Source organism: Cinclus cinclus, chromosome 9 (genome assembly GCF_963662255.1).
Source record: "Cinclus cinclus chromosome 9, bCinCin1.1, whole genome shotgun sequence".
Lineage (NCBI taxonomy): Eukaryota > Metazoa > Chordata > Aves > Passeriformes > Cinclidae > Cinclus > Cinclus cinclus.
The window spans coordinates 18,822,785-18,850,668 of record NC_085054.1 but is presented as its reverse complement, the minus strand read 5'-3'; the positions used below and the strand labels follow the sequence as shown (position 1 = coordinate 18,850,668).

Sequence of the window (27,884 nt, the reverse complement as noted above, 5' to 3'; positions counted from 1 at the left end):
AAATATTATCAAATGGAAAGATAATCAATCAGGAACCCAAAGGAAGTTTCTTGGAGTACATCCAACTTCCTTAATTTTACAAGTAGCTCCTCACAACCGCACTCTATAATAATTAATAGCATCAGGTGAGTATGTACACTAATGCACAATAATGATAATAACAGCAACAACAGTAGCCAACCAAAAAAGTATGCATTTCTTCAGAGTCAGTATAGGTCAATATAAGTCTAGAAACATCTAGGACTGGAAAATACCTTTACTTGAAAAAGGAATCTCACATTTCATGGTTCTACCAAAAAACTGGGAGCTTAACTACAGAGTTGCAAACTTAACTCAGCATGGCAATAGACTGTGAGCAGTGCATGAGCAGCTCTTAAAAGCTCTGAGGAAACAGAGCATGGCATATTTTTCAGACAAAGAGGACTGATCACAAAAGCTGAGCTGTTGCAAAAACCAGAACTTTTCATTTAGCTGCTTCAGTAGAAGTGAAGCTATGCCAAAAACGTGACCGCTGATCTCCAGGTGCTCCAACTGTAACAGAAGGGTGATGCCTTATTTTGTTACTAAGTGTTAGAAGGAAGAAGTAGTACTGGCAGTATAATCTAATCATACATCAGAAATCACAGTTCTCTTCCAACAGAATTATGAAACAACTTTTTGCTCTAGAGATATCTTACGAAGAAAAACACAATTCCATTCAACAGTTCAAACAGATGTGTGGAAAATTGAAAGCACAATCCCTTGACCTTCCAGGTAACTCCTTCTTTCTGTTCTTAAAGCTTTCTTTTTAACAGTTTGCCTCCCAGTCACCATGTGATGATACAGCAAAAATAACCCCCTGCAATCCTAGCTGCTTTCCTGTTAAAATATGTACTGCCACACACTGGTTTATTGATTCAAGAAAATAAATCTCTGCTAGAGCTAATATTGACTTTTGTTATGAAAATGGAAGTGAATTGCTAACTGAATATTGATTTTAGAGAGGAATGATATTTGATAAGCTTAAAAAAAGTAAAACCAAAATTGCAGAGTGGAAATAAATGCTTCCAAACAACATTTTAAAAGTATAATCAATTCCAAATGACAATTACCTGATTACTAGTAAAAAAGTCTGTTGTCAAATGCCTTAAAAGCACCTATAAATAAGACAGATGTGCATTCTTCCCTATGATTACTCCATTGGTTTCTATTTATATCACCTGTTCTTGATCCTAACAGTAGTTAGGGACTGGTCTGCTAAAGCTTGTTGCAATTCAGCTACTGTTCTCAAAGTGAAAGGCCTTGCAAATGAGAGATTCATTATTAGTTGCCCAGATGTGGCATGGCATCATTACAGGAGGTGCAGTTCATCAGCTGCTCTTAAAGCAGGCCTGTTTGCAAAGGGGACATCCATTAGTACAACATGATGTACAGTGCTAACATCACCATATTTAATGAGTCCAAATCAGCACATGCTTTTTAAGCAAAAAGGGATCAAATTCCTCGCCAAACTAAAATACTAACTCATTTGCATAACTGTATAATCATTTGGTTGGTACAATAATTTTAAACTTTGATTTACAATACACATTGGGGACCCACCAGTTTCACTGCTAACTGACCCACTAACACCCCAGCTCACCCCATTTGCAGCATGCTTTACAGCAATTGTTGCCACAGCTGTTTCTATGGGAACTCACTAGAACCCACCTGTGGTGCTCTGATTTGGGTCAATGCATTTGTACAGGAACAGTCTCCTGTGAAAATGGGAAGATTGGTCAAAGAACAGCCCCTTTGCAGAAGTGCCAGAGATTTATTACTGACGGGCCTTGAAGAGTCAAGAGCTTTCCTTCAGCATATCCAAGCTGGAATGTCACATACCAGTTCCTTCAAGATGAGCTTTAGGATCAGCCAAAAGGCAGAATGCAGACTTTTTTAAAGATGTAGTTTTCAAGAGGGACTGTGAAACAGCTCCTGAACATGCCTTCCTGCTCTTCAATCTGTTCAGCTAAGTGACAACCCTCACATTTGCATTTGTTCTGATGTTCACTGGTCACTACCAGAACCTGAGCTGTGGGGTGCTGGCCAAAGGCTTTCCCCAGCAGCTGTGTGCTAAGGCCACAGTGCCCCAAGCTAAGAATGCTCCAGATGGCTTTCCCCCCAACCCTTTTTTTTACCTTTTAAATAACTGAAACAATACGCTCACTGCGACTGGAATAACCGCTTCACTGATCTGGTCCTACTGGCATTGAGTTTCTCCAGGAAGATGGAAAGACAGGGGGCTGTGGTTTGTGAGTCTCAGCTCGAGCTGTGTTTTGCAGCAGCCCCAGGACTGCCCCAGGCCAGCAAGCAAGCTGGGGATTCTGGCTAAAACCACCAGCAGTGATGTGGCCAATGAGAGCTGACATTCGGGACCAATGTTCTGAGCAGTGCATTTTTAAACTCCAACTCCAGCAGTGCAGATGATGAAAAAGTACAGAGCATTACACACAGCCCCGGGGGAGGGGGGCTTCTGTGCCAAAACCACCCCCCTGCAGCCAATCTGCAGAGCCAGAGACACGTACCTAACAGCTTCAGGCTCTGCTCATCTTCAAAATTCCAATGTAAAGATTCAAAGTCTCCCAAAGGATACCTTTTAAGATACCCTTTATAACCAATTCAAGGCTGGAATGTTTTTGATTCTTCTTTGGCTTCTGCAGGATTAAATGTTTAATTTAAAGACCCTTCTTTTAAGAGAAGATACAGTTTAAATGCGAAAATACTCTGTTAAGTGAAAAACTTTTCTCCAGGGGAAAAAAAGGACACTACTATAGAAATAAAGTAGTGAAAAGAATCTACTACTTAAAATGAAACTTAGTAATCTTGCCATGTTTTTGAAAGAATAATTACTTCCTTTCTCTTAAGCAGTGATTTTACCAAAGTCTGAAACCCTACGGAACTACAAATTAGTTTGAAGGCTCAGTCCAGTTTTAAATATGGGAATATAACCTGGGCTGCTTGTGGGAACAGCAATAATGTGCCCTTCTAAAGTCTAAACCAGGTTTGTTTTCATTTCCACAATGGCACAAACTGGCAGCCGGAAGCACCTTGGCAGGTTTTAGCTGTACACAATTAAATAGGGGCTCCCAACATAATCAATCCCTGGCACTTTCATAAGTCATTGGGGTGGAATAACATCATTCTCCCTAACTGCACACACCTCTTTAAAACTGTACCAGCCTTAATATTCCCCCCTGGCTCTCCTGTTCCAACTCATTACATTTTATATCTCCCCAATTCAACCTTAAACTGAAGTCAAGAGTTGCAACCGTCAATCACTGCCCTGCTCTTGGAGTCCTTTCATAACCTGCTGTCTAAAGGAAAAGCTTCCCAGGCCTGCATTTCCCACCACCACCCTGTTCAACTAACTGTGCCGTGATTCAGATTGCTTGTTAATGCATCCTGGGGCTCTAATAAGCAATTTTCACTTTGTTTGGTACATTTGTTTTACCTCCTCTGACTGAAATTTTAATGAGTTTAGGAAAGAGAGGCTTCGTTGGGAACCACCAGAAAAGTGGGAAAACAAGGATACTTTCTCAGAGATCTTGGAAACAAAGAGGTAACCAAAAGGCATCTGAGCAAACTAATTTACAGCAGCAGGAGAACTAAAAGCTGCATGCCTATGAATCCTCTGTGTGCCAGAGGGCAGAAGTGATGGACTCCTAATTTATGCAGTCAATGATACAAGAATGATTTGTTTCTTGTCAATCTGATGCATTTTCTTTGAGTTACAGAACACATGAGAGGAAAAGAAAAATAAGTACAAAGATTCTTCTGTTATGGAGTACAGCTGTTACAAAATTACCTCTTCATTTTTTACATAGGATACAATAAACTATTTCAGCTGGATGGGACCTACAAGGATTATCTAGTTCAGCTGCCTGACCAATTCAGAGCTGACCAAACTTAAAGCCTGTTAAGATGTTGTCCAAATGTCCCTTAAACACTGACAAGTTCAGGGCATTGACCACCTCTCTAAGGAAGTTTGTTCCAGGGACTGATCATCTGCTTGGTAAAGAAGTGTCTCCTACTGTACAGTCAGAACCTCCCCTGGCACAGCTTTGAATTATTTCCACATGTCCTGTCACCAGATTCCAGGGAGAAGAGCTCAGCATCTCCCTCTCTGTCTCCCCTCCCGAGGAAGGTGTAGAGAGCAATTTACATATTAAATTGCCATATCTTTTTCTTGCCATACCTAAACAAAAAGCAATTGTGAAGTTGGAACAAATTCAGAGATCAGAATGAAATACAGTTCACTGAAAGATCTCAAACAGGTTCCTAGCTAGTTATCTGGTTAAATCTAGGGGCCCAAGTTTTTTTGTTGATTTTTTTTTCTTTGTATTTTTTAAAAATCCTAGATCTGCATGTGCTTAGTTAAAAAAATGGTTCAGCTGATGCAAGGAAATTACCCAGTGTGATTCAGCCATGAGCTGCATTTTCAAGGCCAAAGCAATAGGGTCCTAGAAGAGCATCCTGGGCTCAAGTCAGACAAATTACAGAAATACAATATATTATATTATGTTATGTTATATTATTATATATATTTTTATATATTATATATAAACCTGTGGTTTCTCTACATGTAACCCAACAGCTGGCAAAAGTTGAAAGAGAATGGAGGTGATATGAATTATCTTTATTTAATCCCTCAATGAGAAAGAATTGTGTTTCACTTCATACATAGTAACTCTTACACAAAGACTTAAACATAAAAGACAGCAAATTAGGGAAAACAGAACAGGTTGGAAGTGTAACTCAATTTGGCCATAAAAGATACAAACCCTATGATGCAGATACATTTCTTTTAGTGTAACAATTTTACCTACAAACCTATTACCTTATCAATAAGCAAAGCCTATAAAGTATAAATTGTGGAAAACATTCTTAAATATCACAGAAATAATTAACAGCAAGTTACCTTGCGATCTTCTTTAAAGACTTCAGCAGCAGTTGTGAAATGTGGAATGGCATTTTTACAGTGAGGACACCCTGTTTGACACGGGAAAAAAGACATCATAAACTTTAGTTGTAGGAAAGATACTGGGACAAACACAAGACACAAGGTGAATCAGTGCAAAATTTGAATTAAAATTGCTCTAGACAGGAGCTCTCCAGTTCTGAAATGAGCAGGACAAAGCATGTGTAGACCATGTGTGAACTACATGAAAGTAAGCACATGTTTAAAATGCCCATGACTTCAATGAGTTTAGCGGTACCTTTTAGAATTACATCACATCCCATAATAGGGGACATAGTGCAGGGGGCTCTTCTCCATCACCAGTCCCCCTGAGGGCATTTCAAGTGCACCAGCCACAGACAGATCACTGCCCTGCTCTGTACCTCCTGGTATTGCCAGGTAGGTTGTTACTGCTGTTGCCACAGATACCAGCTACATTTGGGCATGGGAATAAAGACAGCACAGGGAGGAACAGAAGGAGGATGGAAGCCAGAGAGGAAATTGCTGGGAGCATTTATAAATATTTGGAAATGGCCTGTGTTAAAGCCAAGCCTTTGGGAACATAAGGGAAGGGAAGAGGAGCAAGTCCAATAGGCCATACATCTTTAATGGATGGAGAGCAGACATCCAGTCCCAGGTTAGGATGACTCCTGCTGGCCTTCCTGGAGACCTTCCTGCTGTTCACCACAGCTAGGCAACCCCTGAAGAGTTTTACAGACACAGCACATAGGAACCCCAGAGCTTTGTATGGGAGATGAGCTGATACTTCTTTGTACCACTGCAGCACTGAACAAAAGGCCACCTGATCCCTTGCTTAAATACACACTGATTTTACTCAAACATTTCAGAAAAAGTCACAGAAGGGAAATTAGAACTCTTCTCTTGATTCAGTGAGTGCTCTTAATTCAGAAGCAATGTCTAAAAATTATTGTATATGAATAATCTAAACTACTCTCAAAACATCATTACTGTACTAAGTAAGGCTTTGAAAAGGACACTACCTGCATATGCGTAATATTTTATTTTTCCAAACCCAGCACAGAGGCTGATCCCAAGCAAAGGCTCAGTACACTATTTTTTGCTTAGAGGCACATTGAAAAAGGAATGGATGCACTTCACTCAAACCTGTGCAAAGGAGTTCATCTTGCCATTATTTCTGGGTAGGAACACAAAAATCACAAATGAGTTGCTCACAAGCACCAATTACAGCTTATGCTACTGTTGTTTACCAGTATTTTACATGATGAACAAGTGGCTGTGTTACTTTAAAATCAGGACTGAACAAATGCCCTCTTAGGAGACTTGCAGCCACCCTCCTAAGCTATGCTCACTCTTTCAGCTGACAAGAAAAACAATATCTGTGCATAAACACTGCACACCCCTTTCCACAAAGGAAAGACTGAATACCAGCCATTCCTTCCAGCTTCACCAAAATGTAATTTCACTGCTTACATGCACTGCTTTAAATTTCAGAGTATTTATTCAGAAGAGGAGTCTGAAAGCACTGCAGACACACCTGTGTAAATACACTGAGAGTCTGTGCAGTAGCTAAGAATACCAGAAAGCCAAGGGGGATGTTTTCTGCAAAACTGAGACACTTCTGTAAATCCATCTTAAAGGCTTCAAACTCTTTATGCAGCACAATGGCTGTTTCAGTGGGAGATAGTGCAGTGTTCTACAGCTTGTATACTATTACCTTGCTGAGTTGTTCAGTGTTTGCCTGGGAGAAAATGGTCAAGAAAAGAAAGGAGGAGGAAGAAGAAGAGAAGAAAGAGGAGGAGAAGGCTACAGTTTCAGGCTGCTCCCATGTCCATCAGCCCACTTTGGTGACACATCTTCTCTCGTACCAGTTGTCTGGCCTGTCTGCCTGGTACTGAAGAGCCTGCAGGTCAAGCCTGCCTCTTAACAAATCTTGGATAATTTCCTGTATTGTGGGGGGGCTGCCTCGGTTGACCTGTTAATACTGCTCTACACAAATAAATCAAACTGGTGACAACATCTAAAAAGAGTTTCAGAAACAAAAAATGGATAAAAATCAGGCACCTCTAAAAACAGGAACACCTGCTCTTAACTACCCGCTGCAGTTTTTCTGGAAAGCACTTCCAACTGTTACACTAAAACATAAAGGCTTCTAAGAACTTAAACCTTTCAGGTTCCATTTTTTGCTTATGATCTTGAGCTTGAAATGTAGATTTCACCAAATGATTTCATCATTTCTTTTAAACCCTCAATAAAAGCTATTCCAGGACAATAAGGCCTCTCTCAAAGCTCCCAGTGAAGTTGTAGCAGGTAAGAGCTCTTCATGAGCCACATTCCGCAAGAAAATGAGAATAAAAATAACAAACATATTCTTCCACACCAAATCATGAGGAGTTACCTTCATGTACCCCATCTGAAGCTCCATCCCTCCTCCCTTCAGTTCTCTCTTGGCCCAACCTCCTTTCTTTATTGCACTGTGTTCACAAAACTAAAACACAACCATATGGCTTTTGGCAGAGCTGCCTCCAAGTCCAGTAGGCATTTTGTTAGCCTTGGACATCCATCCACGGAACAGATGTGAATGCTACACTGAATTCCCAAGGAGTTTCAAGGAGTCACTGAAAAAGGGGGAAGGAGCACATCATATGGAACAGCAGAACTTCATCTGTTACAACTTAGAAGGATTGCCAAATGCAGCAAACACTTGGAAGTCACCCAACCCAGTCATTCTATTTAAAGCACACATGCCAAAAAAAATAAAAGCAGAGGTTGATGTCTTCATTTTGACAGACGGAAAACTTGTTCTCCCCATTCCCTCTTCACACCCACTATCACACATTTATTTTAAGTGCTAACACTATCTTCTAGATTTGAAAGTGCAAGGAAAGGAAGTGTACTGAGCACAGTATATGAGGATAAGGAAGTATGCAGCCTCCTTACAAAGGATTTTTCAGATAGGCTGCAATGGAAAGAGATAAAACCAGTGCTATATGAAGGTGTGGGTAAGTTGTCAAGAACCAAAAGGTCCTGCCCCTTCTCAGTCACTATGGATTAAAAAGTGGGAAAATTAATTTTTGTTGAATAATTTGGATCCTATGGTAAGCACACAGACTTCCTGCAAGGACAAGAAGTGGAGTTTTAAATGAGCAACATTAAAAGCAGCACTTCTGGGAGACAAGCTTTCTAACACAATGCAGGGCTTTGCTTTAACAATTTTCTTTTTTTCATTTTTACAACAGTGTCAAATTTGATCTCAACAGGGTTAAGAGCAGATGTGAACTTAACAGTAATTTCCTGTGCCTGACTTGAGAAATGTGAAAGAAACCTGCTCCTGAAACATCCAGCTTTTCCACAGGATCCCAGTACTGGCACTCAAAACCTCTAATCATTCCTGCATCTCAAGATAACTCCATTTCCTAATGCAGAAACACAGTTGCATCACCTGGTAGGGAAACAAGAGAACTTGCCATCTCAGGCACGTGCAGTAGCATGTGCTGAGGCCATTCCCTGTTCACAATCAGGAAACAATACAGCTTTAACAGAGCTCTGGCCAGGCACTCAGCTCTGTGCTCAGAATCTGGCTCTCTGGAGGACCCCCCATACAGTCCACGGTGGCATCTGCTCCCCCTGACCTGCTGGGGCATGAGGGCTGCCTGCTTAAATCACAGATCCATGGATCCATGTTAAAACACCTGCAACTGAGGAGTTCTGAAGTTCTCTTTGTCTTTGTACTTCAAATTTAAAAATTTACACAAACCTAGTATTTTCTATATTTACACAAACACAGTATTTTCTACAAGGTTTTTCTTCACCATTCATATTGTGAAGCTGGTAGATGTGGTACAGTTACAGCAGGCACCATCACATTCCTCACCTTGAAAACCAAGTAGTTCTCAACTGAGCCAGTATATGGAAAAATATGGTTTCTGTGGGAAAAAATTTAAGAGGAATGGCTGATGAACAGCAGACAAGGGAAATCAAGCAAGCAAGCAAGCAGGCTTCACTCAAGAGCCATTATCACTGAGGGGAGAGGGAGTCAGATTAAATCTCCTCTAATTAGAGAGGCATTTAAAGGAAAGCTAGTGGGTCTTCAGGGAGATGAAGTGATAGAAAATATATAACCCAGCTTATTTTCCATGGACTGGATTTACTGATAGCAGGAACAACCCCAAGGTACAGCACCTTCTCAGGGTATCTCTGAGGAAAGACTCAAGGAACCAGCATTAGTTTGGGCACAGAAAGAGGCTGGAACTTCATTCTTGTGGAAACACACTGCTTTGAGGACAGTGAAGAAGTAAAGAACTGCAGGGTTGAGCTGGATGTGATTTCCAAAATAATGCCACAATACATTTGTTACATGACGTAGAACAAAGCACATGGGGAAACAGAAAAACTTAACTAAGTGCTAACATCACCTTGTGAACTGATTTTTTGTTTTTTAAACAAAATGCAGACTGAGGAAAAAATAATATAAACCCATTTTTCAGGTAAGGTAAGCATGGCACAAAGTTGATATGATGTGGTAGCAATTTGATAAATTTTCAGACATAATAATACCATTTGAAAACATTTCCCATAATTGCAGGATCCCATGGGATGCAAAAGGGATGCAAAGAGGATTTCAAAGCAGTGGAGCAACCTAGTGAATAACCTACATGTCTTTATTACATTCAAATGGAGGATTTTTCATTGAACAGGACTCCTTTTTTTTTAACAAATGAATTGTTTAGAGATGATAGTGAGTGAAAAGTAAAACTTAAAGAGATTCTTAGAACTTCAGTGTACAACTTCAGTGTATTAGGACCAGATGGCAATTCTAAAGATGTCTCAAGAGCAGTGCATGAAACAGATGCATCCCTTGTACAACAGTCACCTCATTACATTTAAAATAAAATTGTGGCAAATTTTCAGAACTGCCTAAAGGAATCAAGTCCTCTTTCCAAAAACACAGGTTTCTATTTGCTTAAATATGAAAAAAAAATCCTTTAAGTTGTTACTTCATGCTTTGTTTAATTTGAAACTACAAAGCCCAGTGATACAATATAACCTCTCTACAGCTGAACAGTACAAGGTTAATTCCGTTTCCTTAAAAGAGTGGAATTGTATTAGCACAGTACATAGAAGAAAGGTGAAGCTGTTTTTTAATGAATATAAATCAAAAGCTAACAATTTGTACAAAATAGATAAAAGAAGCAAATGGACATCAAAGCAGTATCTACAGTCAGCAGAGGTAATAATGATATTTTAAGTGTATAAGGAGCTTTATATTTATTAGAAGCAAAAGAAATCCAAACAATGCTAGCAATATAGCTTTGAAAGAAAATGATGGAGTTATCAAAAGGAACTTCACTGAATATATGAATTAAAATAGTAAGCAGATGTAGAGAGGGCCTCTTTGGCTGGCACCTCTGAAATGCTGTTTGCAGTTCTGGACCCACAAATCAATAATGAGTTCAAACTGGAGGGTGTTCAGAAGACCCACAGAAAAATCAACAGAACTGAAAGACGTGTTTCATGGCCAAGGGAGTCAGGAAGCTAAGTGTGACAACAGCTTAAATCCAAAGATTAAAAAGTGACAGAAATCGAGAAAAGTCAGTCCCTAAATTTCATTATAATGAGCTATTCAAGCTGGGTGCCAAAGGCTGAGTAAGCTCCAGAGCTGTCTGTGTGCTGAAGTCAGTCAAATTTAGATGGAAATTCACGTTCCCCATCACTAGTAGTTTTTTGTCTGACAGGAAATGTTTTTTCTAAAAGAGATGCTTTCACACAGTGGCTCTCTACCTGATTAGAAGACAGCTGTCCTTGACTTGCATCGCTGAGCTGAGACTGCTACAGCAGTGACATGGTCTGGCTGTCCTCGTGTCACCATCTCCGAGCAGCTGTAGCTGCAGGAGGCCTGCCCTGACCCAGCACCGGTCAGGCAAGGACAAGGGCCCCTGTCAACCCTAACCTGAGCATCCCAACTAGAACATTACAGCAGCACAGATGGGGCATTTTGCTTCAGAAAGCACTACCTTATACCTTCTGCCCATTATTAATACATAATGATCTATAACCCTACCCGTGTTGCTGCTGTGCGTGCTTTTAGCATCTCATACGTAATAAAATCTTGATAAGGTAACAAAGGGGTGTGCATGTATTTTACATGAGAGTTTTTTTCCAAGGAGATAGTTTAAACACGCACACATTTTAATGTAGACTGCTTTCATATTAAATACACTAACTTAAACTGTCAGTACTTTCATAACAAAGTCCTGGCCAACTCCTCAGAGGACATCTGAAAGCCCAGTGATTTGTGAGATCGTGGCATTTGTGCTGTCTGTGCTCTACCCTCAGCATGAGAAAGGGTTCTGCTCCTCCCTCAGCCCCCAGCTTCCTTTAGTACCTCTCAACGGGTGATCTCAAATGCTTTAACTAATATCAATTAATTACGCTTCAAATTGCCCCTAAGAGAGACAGACGCGATTATCCTCCTCTGTCATTACATCCAAGGTTAAATAGAGTCAGGAAGAGGTTAAGTGATTCACAATCCTGCCTGACAGGGAGCCGGGCTGCAAGGTGCTGACTCCATTTGTTCAGCTGTGAAACCATCAGGGCCTCAGAGGGCTCAGCACGTGGCAGGATGTAGCCCTAAGCATGCAAAGTGCAGAGCAGAGAATGACTTTACAATTCCCCATCTCTGCTTGAAATCATCACCGTTTAAATAACAGGGGTAGATAGTGGCCCTCCGTTATTGGTTTTTAAATTACTGCAATTCTAAGCAAGTGCAAGCAGCAACTCTGTGCAGCTATCAAAGCCAGCCCGGGAGCTTGTACACCATGGAGTCAAGCAAAGCCTGTTTCCACTTCAAGAGTTCCAAGCGATTAAATAGAATTAAAACAAGAATATTACTTGGTCAATCAAGAAAAGACAGGCCACAGACAGTAGTTGCACAGATAAGAGCTGAAAAGGGGTATACTGTTTAAACCAATGCAATTCATGTGGCTACAGAAGTTATCAAATCCACAGGCAGATATGAGAAAGCCATTTGGAGATGTAACTGAAAGGTTAATTCACTTTGTTTTACCAGTAGAGAACTGGAGGGCCTTTTTATTGCATATCTGGACTCAAGTTCATTTGATGACCTGACACCATAGTATAATCATATCTCTAAGGCATGAGACATTAGTAATTGAAAGAGGGTGACATGTCCTTTGATTTGAAAAATGTTATGAGGTTTTCAGTTAACCATCAGGTCAACCAAGGCTGGGTTGACTACTCTTAACAACAGGCAAACTACTCCAAATTTCACAGCCTGCTGGTAGATTTTGTTGAGTTTCTCCCCCCAGGTTATCCGAACTTTTATTTTGTAACACCTTGAAGGTATACAAAAAGAGACAAAACATACAAAACCCATATTATTGGGAAACCATAGCCATGAGACATGAACAACTGCAACAGCAGCAATGAAGTCATCAGAACAGGTCAAACTGCAAAGTGAGGTCAGTAAAAAGACTGCACAAAATTCCTGGACTGTTTCATCCACTACAAAAAACAGGGATATCACTGCAGTGAATCACAAATGACATGCCAGCACTCAGCATTTGGCAACAAGCAATTAAGATGGAAAGCTGTACAGCAAGTCACCTCTGGAGAGAAAGGGTAGAAAGGTCAACAGTTACACCCAGAACAAACCTGAGTGCCACTTCCAGCAGACCTGCATTTTCCACTGTGTCACTGGCTTGTATAGCTCAAACAAAGCTAGCAGCAGCAGTTAGACAAGCCAGCATCAGCCCTGGTTAACTACAAACACAGAGCAAACAAAATAATTGTGCCATTTGACATGCCAGTGGACACCACTAATAGAAGATACACGGCTGAGTTACCAACAGCCAGAAGAGCACTGAAATTTCAGCTGTGCTAAAGCTTAAAAGCAGCTCCTGTCAAGACAATGTTACACAGCTCCAAAAAAAGTATTTGTCTTATTGGAAAGTGCATAAGGATGTGTGGTATAGTCATAATTTCCTAATGTACCCACAGTGACACTGCACCAACATAGCTGTGTGTCTGTGAGGAATTCCACGGGGCAAGAGCACACACTTCCATCCTCTTCCCTTCTCACAAGCTGGAGCTGTTTATATACAGGCAACATTCTGCATACCAAATCAAGCAGCTGCAACAGTTTAGGGTTACAAAACACGAGGGGCTGGATCACCCCAACAACTTTTAGTTTAATGCACCATTCCACCACAGTCACTCTGAGCCCTTTGTGATGGTTACGCACAATCTAGGGAAGCACCTCAACTTCAGAGCCGAGAGCAGTTCAAACTGTTCTCTCGGCAATAATTATTCTCCTCAGCACAAACATTGGGGCTAAGAGCAGTTCTGCCAGCCTGATTGCAGAGACCACTCTATAAATTCATCCTTTATCAAACCCAGCCTGTTAAGGGGCTCTGTGGCATCAGCACTATTTACACCGACAGAACACAGCTCTGTCATGCGCCTGTAACAAGAGCATCACTGATGCAGGAGAGAAAGCAGTTAGTGGCAGAGCTAACATATCAAAATTCTGCAGAGCCAGCCCACACAGGATGTAAAGCCTCATTATCAGAGGGTACAGACCTCGCCTTTGCCTCAGTCAACAACCAGAAAATCCTTCCTGCTAGGTTTTTTGCCTTGAAAGGGATTATTTCTGTTCAGTATGTTTTTAATAATTTTTGATAGCTTAAGCTTCATTTACAAACACACACATTTTGTTCAGGCTCTTTGACACAGCCTCCTAATCAAAACTTAACAAGATGTGCTTGAAAGTGACAGGAAAACCTTTTGCTGGGAGCCAGTCTGAGGCCATCATGGGACACTAAATACATCTCTGCTGCTGCTTTACTCCACACATCTGAACTCATAAACTCAACTGTGGAGTATATACTCTCCCTCTGTGCGTACTTCACACAGAACTGTGTCACCCAAGTCTGCTGAGTGACCCAACAGAGACCCAGACAGCTCATCTCAGGCCCAGCAGCCAGAGGTTGAGGCTTCACAGCCTATAGAATTTGCCGTGTTTTTCTACAGCAGTGCAGCTTAACCAAAATACAGCATTAACTCCTGGAAACTGCCTGTGCAAAGGATGTGATACGGTGCAACCAGCTTTGCCAAGCTTGCTCCAAAAAATAGGAAGGATGAAAAGGAAACACTACTGCTTCCTTCAGAACAGCTTTTTGACGACAGCTTGGGTCCCAGGGAGGGAGGAGCACACTGCCCTCCTGGCTGCCTCTGCTCACAGTGTGACCCACTCTGGCAAGGACTCTCAGCCAAGTGCTTTTTGTCATTGGATATCCCTTGATGCGTAACTTGGACAGAAGAAACCAAACATTTTTTTGTTGTGAAAACACAGAGAAGGAGCATACCAGGATAGAATAATTAATATTTTGAACAAACGTTGGGGGTAAATGAATACAGGTTTGCTTAGCTGTCAGCATTTTATGTGCTCCTGGTGAAACACACAGGGATGGGCACAAGTCATTTAGTCAGATCCCTGTACCCTGTTTCCCACTTACTTCTTAATGGTGGCCAGGAGTTGACCCATCAGACAGCAGTAATGTCAAGATTACTGTTTTATTTGTTTTACATCAGAACAATACCCTGAGTACTATCTCCCACAAACACCTTAGATCAACACACAGCCTTTTAAAGGCTCCAAAAACATCCCAAAGTCTGCTGGGACCTTATTAGATGCAACACAAATTAGGCACCTTCATTTACTTCTTCCAGCCCTGAAAGAAAAACCCTACAAAAAAGTTTAAGTGAAGAACCAAGAAGGCTGATGTCGCTAACTGCACAGCCTCTTGCAGCAGTACAGCCACTTGCTCCATCCAAAAATACCTCATTAAAATCATTCTCAGGATGGTTTACTTCTGTATGTTCTCTGGTTAAGCCCTGTGGGTTAGGTTTCACCAGAAAATAACTTTTTCCAGCAGATTAAATTAATTTCCAGTGAAGTGAAAGTTTCACTGCTGAACACAGAACCGGAAATCAGCCTCCAGTAAAGCATTTATTAAAAATACCCATTCTGTGAACCCTGTTGAGTCCCACAGATTGAGGCCATTTGGCAAGTCAATAACATTGGCAACTGGCCCCCTTACGAACCATTAAAAGGGAGCACTTTCCCCAACAACTTCCTACTGTTGCTGAAAATCTTTATTTTTTAAAAGTGCTTAATAACCCGTCTTTTGACACTAAAAGTAAAAACTGAATGAATTTGGTAAGTGCTGAGTCCTGCCATTAAAAGTGACTGATCTAAAACCAGAGTGCCCTCCCCCGCCATTATTTGGGCCTGTTAATGATTGGTCTACTATATAAAATCCCTTTCTGACACAGTCATTTGTAGTCTCTTTGGAAGCAGCAAGCTCAACCAAAAAATTACATTTTTGTAACTCAAAAGTGGACATTTTCTGTTTCTGCACAGGAATTAACAGGGGTGTTATTAAGCCTTTCCTGTTCAGAGAAAATCACAACTGATTGAGAAGAGGGGAAAACAACCCAAATCACAATCCACAAAACCAAACCCTAAACCAAATACAAACCCACTGTGTGTCTCAAACTCCAGTACAACCATTCCTAGAAATACAGCATTGCTGTGTTGGAAGGAACTTCTGGAGATCATCTAGTCTAACTCCCTTGCTCAAAACACAGTCAACTACAGCAGGTTGCCCAACACTGTCTCCAGCTCAGTTTTGAATATCTCCAAAGATGAAGCCTCTTGGGTCAACTTGTTCAAGTATTCAACCACAGTAAAAAAACCACAACTTCCTCTAAATGTTTAAACAAACTTTCCTGTGTTTCAATTTGAGCCCTTTGCCTCTTGTCCTGTCACTGGGCACTGCAGAGAGGAGTCTCACTTAGCTTCAATCATTCTTTCCCCCCCCGCTTAATTTTGTTTGAATAATGCAGCAAAAACATCTCCAACCATAAAGACATTATTTACTGGAATTTTTGTTACCCTTTGTGATTCTGACAACTAATCACAACTAACTGTTTCTATTTTGCACAGTTTTCAGTGCTACAGTAGTAGGAGGTTAAAATTTAATGCATTGTCAAAGTCAAATCTCAATTATCTGGAATAACAGAGTGGAGAGAACACATAAAAGCAAAAATGCAGATAAAACACATCTAGATAAGCTGTATGAACAGGGAGTACATAAGAGAAAGAAGAAAGAAAACTCAGGGCGCTGATCCCGGAAGAGGCACTGATGCAAACGTGTCAGCCCAGGACACTTTTTGCTTTAGTGCTGCAAGTGTTAAACCAAGCTCTGGGTGTAGAGCACAGACCTGCAGCTACTGCCCTCCCAATCCTGGCTGCTTTAGCACTGCAGTTTACCTGCTCTTGTCCATTTGGCTCACTTCCCAGTACAGTCTGTAGCCCCCAAACCCTGATCATCCATGTACCAGGCTCCATGTGAACACCAAACCATACTTGGACTAGTTGTCTCCTCTCCCCATTTCATTTCCCCACTTCCTCTATTAGAGTCAAAAATTATAATAAAAGTAAACCTGAAGTAGCTGATGGAATCCAGTACTCCAAGGACTGGATGATGGGAAAAATACAGACACAAATCCCATTAATTCTCCCCAAAAGCTCAAATGCTGGTGCATTAATCCTACTGCTTTCAAATACTCCTCCAAGCCCTTACAGCAGTCCCCACACACATCTGAGGCTTCATGCTTCCCTTCTGCAGATGGTACCATTGTCTTCCTCTTATTTTAGGCATTTTGAACTTAAAGGTACATGAGTGGGATGACAATTACACCTTCACAAGAGCTGCATAAGGGTCCACAGAAGAGCTCAGCCAGGTGCTGTGCAGCACAGATACTATCCCTGAGTAGCTCTAACACATGGCAGCCTACACTCCAGCCAGTGTGGCATGGTACAGACCTACCCAAAGGACATCTGGATGAAGATCTGGTCCTAGGTCATTAGTGGCACAAGTAGCACTGGGTTTTCTACAGCAGGCACTTCTTCCCAAGTAGGTTTCCAAACTGGGAACCTGCCCCTCTTCCTGCTTCCTGCCCCAAATCAGCCATTACAGCTCACGGACACCACCAGGCAGGAATGGGAATGTGAAATTAAGATCTCTGTGGTGTCAAGTCAGCAGGAGCAGACTTTTTCCCCCAGACATTTCCAGTGTCCTGATTCTAATTCTCAGTCCTTAAAATATTCCACAGGCTTGAGGAATAACTTTTACGCTTCACCCATATTCCGGGAAACAGAGTAATAAGTTCCCTATCTTTTCCATGTGGATGTAGCAGTCTTTTCCTCCAGAGCTAAATGACTGTGAAGCACTGTTCAGTACCATTAAAGCCCTGCTCAGCTCAGCCCTGAGTTATCGGCACAGCAGCAGATTGGTGCTTCTCCTTTACATATTAAGTAATTTGGACTGGACGCTGCCACAGAAAAGACAGATCTCATTTTAATTGGCATCTAAGATATATATCTGTGGCCTTTGCCTAAAGGTTTGTCACTGTAGCTGAAAGCTTGACAAAGGTCAAAATACTTAACTTTCTGCTTTAAATTCTAATGACAGATGAGAGATACATTTCTTAGCATAAATATTTATATATAAACATATTTTATATATGCATGTATACACACCACCCAATCCTAAAATATCTCGGCATATGTGTAAGTGTAATAAATACTGCCACAGAGTCACAAGTGAATGGAGTAGCATACTGTGAGTCTGCTCTGACCCAAGATGTGGATTTGAATAGAAAAAGAAAATTATCTGAGGTAGTGGAACCTTGAAAATTTAGCAGTGTTCCTTCTGCACTAAAATAAGCAAGTTAAGATTAATTGGTAATGTAAGCTCCAAGAGGTCTCAAGATTGAGAAGATGGTAAACAAAAGCTAATCTATCAAATGTATCAGGAAACACATTATCATTGCACAAAAGCTGAAAAAATATAGTGGTTTGAATCATTGTAATTATTCTACTACATTAATGTTTATTTCCTAGAAAATAGAGACTTAAAATACTCATCTGGTACTTTTCTCTGCACCCAACAAAGTGCAGGCTCATTGCAGTCCCTGTGTGTGCCTGCTTTGTGCTTTGCTCACAGACACTTTCACATTTAGAGAACAAACTTGACAAATCAGACACTGTGCATGACACACATACTGACACCACAGCAGCAATGCTGTCTTAGGGGAAGGCCAGATGGGGTTCCAGTTAACACCTCTCTGTCCTGTATATAGGTGGTCTCATGCAGCACTGTGTCAAAAACAGTGCAAAAATGTGTCTGAAGTGCAGCCTCAAAGAACCCAATAGTTTAACATCATGCAAGCCTTGTTTTTACAGCCTGCTCATACAGAAAGGGCCAGGTTGATCTTTACTCACCCCTTCTGTAAGGGTGCAAGTCAAACAGCAAAAAAACAAGCCCAGCAGGCAAGTTCCCTCATGCTTCCTAAATATTACCATTTCATGTGCAATCATTTGATTTTAAAATTACCATTTCCTCTTAACTAGCTGAGGTCCATGAATCAGAAATTCCTGGCACATGGGCAATTTTTAGTCAATAGGTGGTAGGAACTGGACTGGGGAAGGGATTATGTCCCCTTCCATTTTATTTTACAACCTTCCAGAAATCTCCCTCCTGAACTGCACCCCTGCTTTCTCCCACATCCCTTCGTATGAGCCCCAAAGCATTCATGTTTAATTCTCTAACAGAAAAGCAAAATAAGGGGCTGCCTGATTAAACATTAAGGACCTTTACCTCTCTTTATGGAAAATACCTTTGATTTAATGGGAAGATTTAATGGGAAGTTGGTAACTGTTTATCTGAAGGTTATCCATTAATTGCTGGCCATGTGATATGGAATAAATTCTTTTTGCATCTGGGGGGGCTGAGTCATGGTGCCATAAAGGCACATTAATAGTATCTAGTATTAAATGCCTGGGTTATCTTCTCCCTTTGACAAACCCCTCAAAAGTTAAGAACTCATACCTAGTCTGCCTCTCTCTGGGACAGCACAGGAAAACTGAAGAGATCCCTCTCATTCACCTTGTTTATAAAAGACCTGATTCTAAACTCCTCTAGAAATATTCTCAGGAGCTTCAAAAACAAACTGGTTATGTGATGCATGCAAAATAATCTGGGAGGAGGAAGCTACGCCCCTAATCCCAGTGGAGACTTAAATGCAGATTTATCACACACAAAATTTATTCCATCAAAATTCGTTCTCTATTTCGTGGACTGATTCCTCCTACACTACTGTATTGATTTCACTACTCAATTGCTGCACTAATGAATCAGGCTCTGCATGTCCACTGTGCTGCTATAAAGGATCACATGTTGTTATATAGACCATAAAATGCAGCAGAGGAAAAATAAATCTGCTTTGTTTTTGTATTGCTGCCTGCTTTGTTGTCTACATTAAATAATATAACCATTATATACAGTTTTGTTTCCATTTCTAAAGATATAAATGATGGTGCCAATGATTCTCTCATGCACTTATATTCAGAATCAGCTCTTTACCCTGAAAAGTCTGGGGCCAGTGAGGGAATTAATTCAGAATTTCATAGTAAATGTATGGCTCATAAAACCCATCCTCTTAGAGAGGTTATTTACTCACATGGTGCATAGAACATGACAAGGGTGTGCTTCTTCTTCTTCAAGGACTCCCTGAAGTCTTCTCCAGCAAGGTGGATAACACTGGTCTGTTTCTCTTCCCATGCAGGCTCAGGTGGAGGTGGTGCTTCGGGACTAAAAAAGAAAGACAGTGAAATTGGTTTGAAAATGTTTCTGGAAGCAGATAAAGGAACAGCATTGTCCTGGTCACAATTAACATGAGGGAACTGATATGATAAATCTTTCAGGGTGCCTGTACAGTAGAAACACAGACTCGGTATTTCCAACACCAGAAAACAGCAAAAAAGATGCCAGTTAATTTCTGGAACTCAATAGAAATATAATTTAAGTGACTGTAGTCAGGCATATGAGTAGAAACGTTGAATAAAGACTTCCTACATTGCATCCAACATCTGGGTGGAAAAAATATTGATACATACCACTGTATCATGCACAGGGATGAACTGAGAAGAACAGCAAGCAGGTGGAATCAAAAGACAACTGATATAGAACAGCATCTTCCATTCAAACATCCTTTTTGTATTCGTTATTGCTATCGTGCAAACGTCTTTACAGAATTTCATGACCTTCTCTAGAATTCAAATATTAAAGCCAGGATGCAAAAATCAGCATTGTTCCACTTGGAATACTGGGGGTGACTGAACTGGAGTATTATTTTACTGTGGTAAAGAGAATGTCAGGTTTCAATTATGACTGCACATACTGGCTAGATCAGAGCAGTCCCGCACACCTAGAGCACCTCTGACAAAAATTCTGCTATTCACTAGTTCACACAGCTCTCTCAGACTCATTAAATTCATTCCTGCTGTATCTTAAACAGTGATTACTTACATAAAATCATCAGAATGGTGCCACGGTATAAAGAACTTCATATGTCGCCTTGGTAATAAATTAGCTTTTCAGACTTTCCTGACACTTTGAATGAGACCATTTTAAGTTGTATCAGGTACATAAAATCCAAGTGGAGAAAAAACTCAATTTTTGAAGTCCTTGTCAAGGTCACTTGGTGGACACTCACTGCATTTCCACCATTACGGATTTCCCAGTTTTTAGAGACTTAGATGTGTTTCAGATAAAGAGTTAGTTACACAGTGTGTCCTTTAGCTGCATCCCTCCATGAACACAGCTTTTGTGAGCTATCACTGATTGCAATTACACACGTGCGACTTACTCTCACACAAACTTTTCCACGCTGACCTGGAATAAGCAAGCCAGCAACTGGTAACAACCCAGTGTGGCAGGACAATCACCAGAGAGGAGCCACAGCCAAAACCCACATGGCTGCAGCCATCCAGTGAGACATGTCCCCACAAGCTGTACTTCTATCACCAGCCTGGACCCCATATGCATCCCTATTTCCACCAGCTTCAGTGCAGCTGAGTCAATCCTATCCCTGGTCAGAAAACACAGATGCAAGGATGTTATTCTACTGCATCTCTAGCTGGGAGAACACCCAGGAGCCAAGAGCAGAAGACAAGGTGTCTGGGCTTCACCTGCATAGCTGACTAGCTGAGACTGCATACAAAAAGTCTTCAAGAGTCACAGCAGGATCCAGAAGAATTAACATCACTTCCCTGTTCCTCATTGCTTGTTCACCTACCAGTATGTACAGGCAGCATCAGCCTGACTGTTTAACTCACTACAAATTACACAGTGCTCAAAAGAGTTGAGCAAAGCAGTGAAATGAGGACAACGACTCCATATACAATACAGATACAGCAGCTAGGAGCTTGAGCAGCTAGGGAGACCAAAGGAGTACCATGTCTAAAAGTAAAATACAGATAAAGCTCCTCAACATGCTACAACAATACTGACAGACCATATCTATTACCTGCTTTGAAGCAGGGAGAGGAGAGGAGAGGAGAGGAGAGGAGAGGAGAGGAGAGGAGAGGAGAGGAGAGGAGAGGAGAGGAGAGGAGAGGAGAGGAGAGGAGAGGAGAGGAGAGGAGAGGAGAGGAGAGGAGAGGAGAGGAGAGGAGAGGCCAAAAAAACCCACACAACCACCTCCCCCACCAAATAAAAGGGCAAAATAAAGATTACATTCCTCATGCCAACTGCATGTAATAGTTAAACGCTTAAAATATTCACAAAACTCTGGCAGGTTTTCATCCCCTTGACTAATGCAGAAAATACATTACGTTTTCAGGTTTTAGGTTTTTTCCCTAAAAAAACCCCCATATTTTATATATATATATACACACACATATATATATACATATACTTTTACATACATGCATACATAATGCATACTTAAAGAGAGAACTGTACCAGCAATTTAATTTGAAATGGAATTATTGTCATCATTTTCATATCAAACTTAATTTTGAATATTTCAGCACACCACCCAAAAAAAGTTGGTTAGTGCACTCAAAGGTGCTGGTTTTGTTGGCCTCACTGGCTTTCCTTCATTCCACATGGGTGGAATTGTAGGCATTGGCTCTGAAATGTTGGAAAGAGAAAAGTACAACTGCAGAAATTCAGTTACTAACACTGAGATCTGCTCATTTTATAAAGAGGAAACAACAAATGTTCTGTTTATTTTTCCGAGCCATTGCTATTCCTTCTCCAGGGAAAGGCTTAAGGTATATTTGAAAAATATTTATTTTGGGAAAGAAACACCAGGGCAGCTATGAAAAATTCCACAGTAAATAAAGGATTTGGTGTATTAGAAACCATAATTAACATACATGTTTCTGTGGGTTTGAATACTTGAATTCAGTGTAATTTTGTTTGTGAGGGATTTAGGCAGTGTTAAAGCTCCATTTAGTTCCTCACCAAAGCCATCTGCAGGAGTCACTAACCAGGAACCCAAATACTATCTTAAAACCCTCAAAACTTACTTTTGCAGCCAGTCAATGATCTTCTTCTTTGTTCTGAGGTGTGGCAGAGTGTATTTCTCCTCTCCATCCTTAAAATACTTCAAAGTAGGAAACCCTGAGATGTGGTATCTTTCTGCCAGCGCCTTGTTGACGGTAGCATCGACTGCTGCAAGGACACCTGGACTCTGAAATAGAAATCACCTCCTGTAAATCCCAGCCACATACACACCCCTTCATACACACAGTCGGCTTGGGGGCAATCACTCATCTAGGTGCCTCTGCTGCCTCTAGGACAAGAGGACATAGTCTTAAGCTGTGCCAGGTGAGACTTAGGTTGGACATGAGTAAGAATTTCTTTCACATAAAAGGTGATTAGACATTGGAATGGGCTGCCCAGGGAGATGGTGGAGTCACCCTCCCTGGAGGTGTCTAAGGAAAGACTGGATGTGGCACCTGGTGCCCTGGGCTGGTTGACATGGTGGTGCTTGGTCATGGGTTGGACTTGATTTCAGTGGTCTTTTCCAACCTGATTAATTCTGTCATTTTGAACACAGAGGACTGATGCAAAACCAGAAAGGGACATACTATGGACTAAATGTTACCTGAGTCTTACCTGTTCCCCTACCATTTCTGATGGATTCTCTTTATATAATTCACTTTATAGTGCCTAAAAGCCATTCCCAGAAATTGCATATCCTTCCACAAATCCCTGTTTCTCCCAGAAAAAACAAGCACCACTAAAGATAAGTTTACTTTAAGGCAAATTCATTTTTCCCTAACTTGTGGGCATCTTTTCCTGGACCACCTATAGACACACAAAGAACAACTATTTGTAGAGTGTGATTCATTGGATCTTTGTTTTTCTCCTCCCTCTCCAACAGCAATAAAGGAACTCTAGATGTCTCCATAGAAGATGCTTAAAGTATGGGGGAGACCAATTCTACTTATCCTCGTGCATGGCATACATGGCATGAGACTGAATCAATAACACTAATACTTTTATTATTGGATGTCTGTTCTCCAGCCATGCTGATGGAGCACTTATGATGAAGCTAATGGAGTGGTGCAACCATTAAAAACAGGGTATTTGAAACAGGGATCAACCCCTTTTGTTTTTTTCCAAACCTCATTCATAAATAAAAGCCTATGTTTCTTCACATTCAATGCCTTTAAGTAAGGGGAAGAAAAATCAATTTTTGGATTTGATCATATTATGTATACGGCCTACAGCAGAATACATAAACATTTTTTGATTTTGATTTTGTTTTTGTTCAAGACAGAATGTTCTTTCTCAGACTTTGGCAGGGCTCATGCATTAGCGATGAGACTGCACATTGGAAGTGCATTTTGAAGGGTCCTGTGGGAGGATGAGAACAGCTGAATTTGTTGTAGGGAGAAAAATCACTTTTACTATTCTAGTTATTTATTACTGATTATTTGAAGGATACAATAAAGGAAATTAGCTTACATCACTGGTTACATGGAGAAACTCTGCAGCCTTCTCATATTCTGGTTTCATTTTCTTACAGTGCCCACACCCTGACAAAAAAGAAAAAATACAATTAAGATGTATTATTATATTATATATATATATAAAATTATAATATATATATAATAATATATATATATTATTACTATATGTTTATTCATTGACCCATCCAGCCATTATCAAAATCCAAAAGCATGTGGTAAATATTTACTAGAATTTTGTATGCATTTTACTTATTTGTAAAGCCTTATTATGATACAGATTTTTTTTCCAAAATGGCCGCAATAGTTCAAAGAATTTAATCTATTAATAATAATAATATACTCCCACTTTCACACCCACACCTCTTTCCTTACAAAAAGTACTATAAACACTTGTCAAGCCCATTGCTTCTAGCATGCTCTTGAGCAAGGCACAACCTCACCCATTTCAGTTTCCAAATCTTTATCTGCTTTAAAAAGAAACAACACAGCTCCTCACATGACTTTGTGACTTTCAGTGAAGGCTTTCACTAGCACAGCTTAATAGAGTAATATAATTTGAATTCAACTGCACTGATAATAAGCCCTGCTTTACAGTGGCGCAGTACATCCCTCTAGCAAGGATTTGCACTGATTTAATCACATCAGTGTAATTACACCACCACATATGTTCCAAACATAAGCAGGATCTGTAAAACCAAGATAATGGCACTTTCTCGCTTGTGCGAAGTTCTCCAGAGATCTGCCATTACTTCACTGCTAAGTACTGACATTACAATAAAGTAAAATGAATGCATGAGCGAGAAAAGCAGACCTAGAATAAATTATTTGGGTGTAAATTAAACTGCTTTCAGCTGGTGCAGTTGCTTGCAGGCAGGCTGAATTTTCGGGCCCAGGCGAGGGTCCTGCCGTGATGTGAAATCCCACTTTGGCACCTCCAGTGCAATGCTGGGCCTCGGTGCCAGCCCCTTCCCTGTCCCCAAGGGACTGGCACAATGGCAGCCCCTCGGGGACAGTGCACAGGGATGGCATGGCTGGGTGAACGGGTGTTCATGGTGAGGTCAGGTCTGACTGGATGTGCAGGCAGCGGGGACACAGCTGCCCTCGCCTGCCCCGTGTGCTGCAATCCCCGTGCACTGCCTTGTCTGCAGCAGCAGCCAGCCCGCTTTCCTGAGCTGTTATTGTTGGAATGGGCATTTAAAAGCCCAGACTTTGCTGAGCTTTTGAAAGCTGTATCAGAAGATACAGCTGGAAATATGTTTCAATGCATGCCAGCAAAAGCTGACTCTGAGGTGTTCAGGCAACAGGGCTGGGGCTATTTTTACACCATTGTCCAAAAGAAAATAAACCAAAGACTCTGAACCTCAGTGCTGCTTTGTTTCCCTATAATGGGATAACTGCTGAAGCCAGCAGACACAAACCTGGGCCTGAACTCAGCCAGAAAAGCATGTATTATATAGCACAAGTCAAAGAGTGTTTTCAGCCAAGAAGCAATAAGACGTCCAGATTTAAGTAACTTCACCAGAGCAAACAAGAGACTCAACCACCACAGCACACCATGGAATGCTTTCAGAGCATGTTTATAGAACAGGGTGAACACATTTGTACAACTGCAAATCCCACCTAAGAATTACAGCAAATACCAAAGCAGTTCATCTCAGACCAACTCCTGATCAAACACCAGCTACAGTCCAACCAACTCCTGATCAAACACCAGCTACAGTCCACAACACTTAGTCATTTGCACAGAGACCACAGCATTAAAAAGCCCCATGCCATTCTTTTAGGCAAAAAACAATAATGTGGTAGAAGCAGCAGAACATGGGGAGCTCAGCTGGTGGAGAAAGCTTTGCCTTAATTTTACACTGTGATGTGAAGAATGCTGGGAACCCGATGCGACATCTTCACAGGTGGATTCAGGAAGAAGCTGGGACAGGCTAAGGAAGAGTTACTGTCTCAGCACTGCTTATCTTGGTTAAAAGCACAAAAGAGGCTGGCAAAATGATTTATTTGCCACCCACAGAAAACTTGCAGGCATATGGCTTTGTGTAAGGGGCTGACAGATCCCTCTGACACCTGCCCAAGTTGATTTATTTCTCCTTTTAGGAGTAAGGAACTTTATTCATTTGTGCTCTTCCTCACTTTTAACCAAAAGGCATCTCAACTCCTATTTCAGATACCTGAGAACTTCTCTGAATTAGGTAGCTTAAATTTGTACAAACAATGACTTTCTGCAGGGCTAACTTCACCTTGATTGGCTTTACACCGTGTGTCCCTTAGCCACAACAAGGCTCATACTGTGCTCTAGCTACAATATCCACATAATCTACACTATATTCCAATTATATTACAATCATTAATTAGATCTGATCAACCAAAGGCATTAAAGAACCAGGCTTTTCACAAAGCTATGTAGAGGGGAAAAAAAAACCCAAACCAGTAACACAGGCACATTTTGCCCAGGAAATGAAAAAATATCCAAAGCGTCTGAAATTCATGTAAGTAATATTTTGCATCAAGATATCCAGACCATGAAATGTCACTGTTCCAAGTTCTTTCATGAACATCACACAGACACAGCACTACTGACTGCCACAAAGCTAACTCACTCAGGCTTAAAATAAAGGGAAGCAACATCAGATCTTTAAAAGGCACTTAAATGGAAACTGAAGTCTTCAAATCTTTATCATGAATGCTTGTTCTACCCCTGACAGAGGACAGCATGATGTATCAGCCTGGAAAAAAGTCACAACATTAAACTGAACCCGAGAGAGGGACAACAAATTTTAAAAGCTTCTCCCACAGTAAATGATGCGTTTCTGGCTGTCTTCATAATTTTGCTATTGTGAGCTACAGCCTGCTTTCACCTACCATTGTAGAAAAGGGGAGATACAAATTACAAGTCAGACCTACAAACTGCAAATCAATTAATCACTCCTTTTATTATTTATCCTATCTTTGAATAATCTTGTGAAGATTGCCATTAACTTTTTGAGGCTAATGGAAAGTTATTTAAATGAATTCCAAGGTTACTGCCTCTCCTTTGATTGCTACATTAGGTTATTCATCCCTCTGTGATAAGCTCCTCTAGTTTTAGATTCATAAAATGAGTGGGGAGAATAACAACCACCCTACAGGCCCTGAGCCCAGCTGCTACTGTGTGCTGCTGGGACAGTGGAAGGAGCCCACAGGTCTGCAGTGGGCATCTGTGACAGATGTGCTTCTAGAAGATGCACTGTCCTGTTAAGTGTTTACGGACATTAAAATTAAAAGACTAAGCAAGGCAAGTGACTCATTTGATCCTGGGTGAGAAGAAAAGCTGCAGTCAACACAAGGATGTCCTGTCCTGTGCCTACTCCAAGCACTGCCATCCTCTGAGCCTCTGTGGGTCACAGCTGGTGGCAACACCCAAGGGTCTTATAGGTGTCTTATCCATCAGGACTCGCACAGCCTCAGTCTCCTCTTGCAGCAGAAGACAAGCACTCTGGAGGTGTGAGAGAGTTACTCTCCATCTGGTAGCAGAAACAAGTCCAGGTTCAGTGCCTGGTTCTGCTCACCAGTTCAGGACAACTCCTCTGACCTCTCACACCTCATCTTGCTCCTTTTGAACAAAAGGAGCCCCAGGCTGCCAGGGCCAAGGCTCAGATAGAAAGAGCACACAGATAAGCATAAAGTGTTACAAGACAGGGAAAAGTCAAAACTTAAATCAATCAGTCCAGCTCCTTCCTTTGGTGCAGTCATTGTCACACAGCTTAGCTCAGCTGCACCCCCAGACAATGGTGATCAAAGGTTTCCACCTCACCTTGGTGCAGACAAGTGACCTCCCTCCAGGATCCCACTGCAGGGCAGAGGACAACACTTGCTCAGCACTCTGTCCATTGTAGAGTGTGACCATATGCAAATGGAGAGGCAAAGGCCAAGTGTGGACAGAGCAACACTGAAGTGAAAGGGTGAGCAGCACATGGACAAAGGAAAGCCTAACAAATGTAACAAGCAACTCTTTTTCCAAGGAAA

General features: G+C 41.2%; 1 protein-coding gene across 1 annotated transcript in view; it reads right to left on the bottom strand.

Annotated features, from left to right (window-relative positions):
* The window catches only part of PDIA5 (protein disulfide isomerase family A member 5), a 95,901-nt gene that overhangs the window by 6,729 nt on the left and 61,288 nt on the right, over nucleotides 1-27,884 (bottom strand). The window contains exons 12-15 of the mRNA XM_062498019.1: nucleotides 23,869-23,939; nucleotides 22,422-22,585; nucleotides 19,565-19,695; nucleotides 4,937-5,007 (exon numbers count right to left, since the gene is read on the bottom strand). Of these exons, the coding sequence (XP_062354003.1) occupies nucleotides 4,937-5,007; nucleotides 19,565-19,695; nucleotides 22,422-22,585; nucleotides 23,869-23,939 (437 nt within the window). The remainder of the gene's footprint in view (nucleotides 1-4,936; nucleotides 5,008-19,564; nucleotides 19,696-22,421; nucleotides 22,586-23,868; nucleotides 23,940-27,884) is intronic.